Raw genomic sequence first — 3,214 nt, 5'->3', positions numbered from 1 at the left:
TGAATGAATCGCCGATTAATTTCTCAGGAGGATGAATGAATCATCTCTAATTTTCTCAAGGATAATCTGAACTATTTATCATCTCTCTCTCTCTCTCTCTCTCTCTCTCTCTCTCTCTCCACAACTTATAAAGATTATATTTATTCATTTTTCTTTACATGTAGTGAAATTGGTAACTATAATCATGCATGCATGCCTTTTCCAGACGTTCTTGACTCAGGAACATGGTAGTTTGGGATACATAGAGCAGATATTAGCATTAATTCCGAGCCACAAGGCTCTTCTGCAAGTCTTAACTACAAAACAATATATTCTTTATCAATATGGAGAATCTCATGTCCTGAATGCATGCAAGTGATCCACTCTGCCCATCTTTGTCGAACCTTGGTGATTTATATCTCATTACTTAATAAAAAAAGGAAGTCGGTAGAAGAGTGGGGATGAGTGAAAAACCATGTAGGTTATCCCTTTGGTCGCACTTTTTTCAGGTGGAATTGAACCTTGAGCCTAGGGAAGATATGGATGTTAACTAACCAAGAAATATGTACATGAATTGTATTATTTTTTCATTTGTTTAGTGTTCCGAAGCAATCCTGCAACTGATTCAAATGTTTCTTTCCAAGAAATTGCTAACTTGATTAGAGCGACAGGCATGTATGGAGAAAACGGCCGCTCTACCAAAGCCTGCAGTACTTATTAGGGATCAGAAAAGCTCTACATAATATAATCACGTTGAGGAACCGAAGCAAATTAAAAGGCTTATGGAGAATAAAAGTCCACTGGTTAAAGCCAAAGAACAGTACTAAAAGTGCCTAACCCTTTTTTAATCAATAAACAAAGAGAGAAAGCATAATCATAATGGCAAGAAACAATATATAATACACACAATCACCACCGCAGAACCTTGCACTGAACTACACAAACTTCAATAAGACTGTCATCCAACTATTAAACAGCATCCCTAAGACCTCGATCTGGACTTCTAATGGAACAAGTAATAGAGATTAACTATTTAGTTTGGAGACCATTCTTCATCCACATGGAGACCCAGTATGGTTGCCGTTTGTTCTTTCATATATGGTTGCTCTACAGTGAAATCATTGATATACCTAGTTTTCTGGGGCCAATAAAAGAAAGGAAACAACAGCACACTCACAACATAGACTTATTGTATGTGGGTAGTGATGGCCATAATTGCAGAACAAGTTCCAAGAATCAAATGATGAATGCTCATGTAACAAGAAAGATGGTGATCCAGAAACAGATGCTACGCTCAAATCTGCTACTTATGAAACACAAGTGTTTGATACATAAAAGGAAGAAGGAAAAGGAAAGCAACCACCAGCCAGTTAAGAGAGAGAGAGAGAGAGAGAGAGAGGGAAAAATAAAAATGAAAATTATTGTACAACAAAATCCGTGAATCTGCATGCTAACCTTTGATGATCCCATAAGCAGCACATGATTCCCGTCCAGAAGTGATAGAAGCTCTTATCTTTCCATCTCGCATCTTCTGCTACATGTCAAATCACACCACTCGAACCTCCTTCTCTCTGAGTCTCCTTCCTTTGCTTTCTCTTCCAAACTCGATTCACACCCCACATTCCAAATTCCCCAACAACACACACAAAAAGTTGAAAAAGAAGAAGAAGAAGGCTTCATCCTTCCTCCTTTCTGCCACCGCCTTCTTCAGAAGGGTGGCCGGCTGGAATTGCCGGCCCAACCGTGTGAGTCGACCGGCAACTGGCAATTCCCCATATTGAGCGGCAAATTAAAGAAAGGGAAGCCTGACGATGGGTCCGGGAACGGGCCTCCGGCGCCTGGTATTCCAAGCGGCTGGCTAACGGCCGGTGGCATCTGCACCGGCTGCTCCTCCTCCTCCAGTGGCAACCTCTCGTAGGCGACGTTGGTGAAAGACGCGGCGATGACCATGACGGGCCCGGCGGCGATGAGCGGGCCGACGACGCTGCCACCGACAACCTGACCCTGAACGCCTGCGAGAAACACGGTGAGGCTGGTGGCGCCGGGGGGCGCGGGGGGAGGGAGGAACGACCCGGAGAGGGAGAGGATCTCGAAGCGTCCATGGAGCGTGACGATGGCTCCGGCGGCGGCGGGCTGCCGGAGGGTGACGTTGGTGACTGTGCCGCTACCGCTGAGGACGCAGACGCCTCGCTGCCGCCTGCGGGCGTAGTTGGTGATGCAGTCGTAGATGTCGTTGCCGCTGGCGACCTCCAGAATGTGCGCTCTCAGGGTGTTGGCGCTCTCCCTTGTAATAATCACTGGCGGCTTGGGCTTGTTCTTCGAACCCGGCGGTCTTCCCCTCGGCCGTCGGCCGTTAACGTCTCCGGCCCCGGACAAGGCCACCAACTCGAGCCCTCCTCCCCCACCAACGCCCGAAGCACCCATCTGGTCCTCCTCGTTCCCCGCGAACCGTGCGGCCTGGCTGGCGCCGTCCTCATCGGAGTCGGCGGGGTGGTGGTGCTGCTGCAGCTGGAGGTCCGGACGGTGGTGCAGCTGCGGATGGTGGACGAAGCGCGCGGTGCCGAGATCGAGCCCCGCCATGGATCTCTTTTACATCCAAGGAGAGCAACAATATTATTTGTTTTTCTCTGATTTTGCGGCTTCCTTGGAAAAACTAAAACAAAAAAACACACAGAGATAATAAAAACTAAGAAATATAATAAGAGAAAGAAGGGGAGTTTCTGCTTTCTTTTGAATTTTCTCTCTGTGCGTGTTTGTTTTTCTCCTATGTGGGTGTGAAGAAATATAAAAAAATGGTGGGAGAGAAGAAGAGAGATGGAGAGCACGGGGATTCGGACTCTACCACTGTTGAGAGATGGTGGAGAACACTGTGCGCGTCTGTGCGTGAGAGGGGAAGGAAAAGAAGGAAGACATGAGAGCCGGAACAAGGACTTTGAGTGAGGAGGAATTTTTAATCATTAACCCATCCAATGAGAGGGAGCGCAGTTAACTGTGGTTAAGGGCATCTTCACCTGCGGGTCAGCCTTCAGGTTAAGGGGTTGAGAGAAAGAGATAGAGAGGTGCGGCGGGTGGGAGCCACATTGTCTCTTTGCTCTGTCGTCACCGGTTCATGCTTTGGCCTTTCTGCTGCCTCAAACAAATGCCTTAAGACATCTAAGTTGTCCCAACACTCTCCATCTTACATAGTTGGCATCCCAATCTCAGTTCCATGGAATTAGATACAAAAACTGAAACC

At 47.0% G+C, this 3,214-nt stretch overlaps 1 protein-coding gene across 1 annotated transcript; it reads right to left on the bottom strand.

Moving 5' to 3' along the window:
• Positions 1–1,265: 1,265 nt before the first annotated feature.
• Positions 1,266–2,898, bottom strand: LOC116265412 (AT-hook motif nuclear-localized protein 23-like). The gene is made up of 2 exons (XM_031645994.1): positions 2,822–2,898; positions 1,266–2,632 (listed from the first exon to the last, which is right to left on the bottom strand). Exon 2 carries the CDS (start codon positions 2,557–2,559, stop codon positions 1,687–1,689), a length of 873 nt encoding a protein of 290 aa, XP_031501854.1. The 5' UTR covers positions 2,560–2,632; positions 2,822–2,898; the 3' UTR covers positions 1,266–1,686.
• Between the last annotated feature and the right edge of the window lie 316 nt (positions 2,899–3,214).

Source organism: Nymphaea colorata, chromosome 12, assembly GCF_008831285.2.
Source record: "Nymphaea colorata isolate Beijing-Zhang1983 chromosome 12, ASM883128v2, whole genome shotgun sequence".
NCBI classification, from domain to species: Eukaryota; Viridiplantae; Streptophyta; class Magnoliopsida; order Nymphaeales; family Nymphaeaceae; genus Nymphaea; species Nymphaea colorata.
The sequence above is the reverse complement of the archived record's forward strand: the minus strand, read 5'-3'. Positions and strand labels throughout refer to the sequence as shown.

What these genes read in the sequence shown, in the direction of transcription:
- LOC116265412 (XM_031645994.1), bottom strand. Translation starts at nt 2,559, where the DNA reads ATGGCGGGGCTCGATCTCGGCACCGCGCGCTTCGTCCACCATCCGCAG.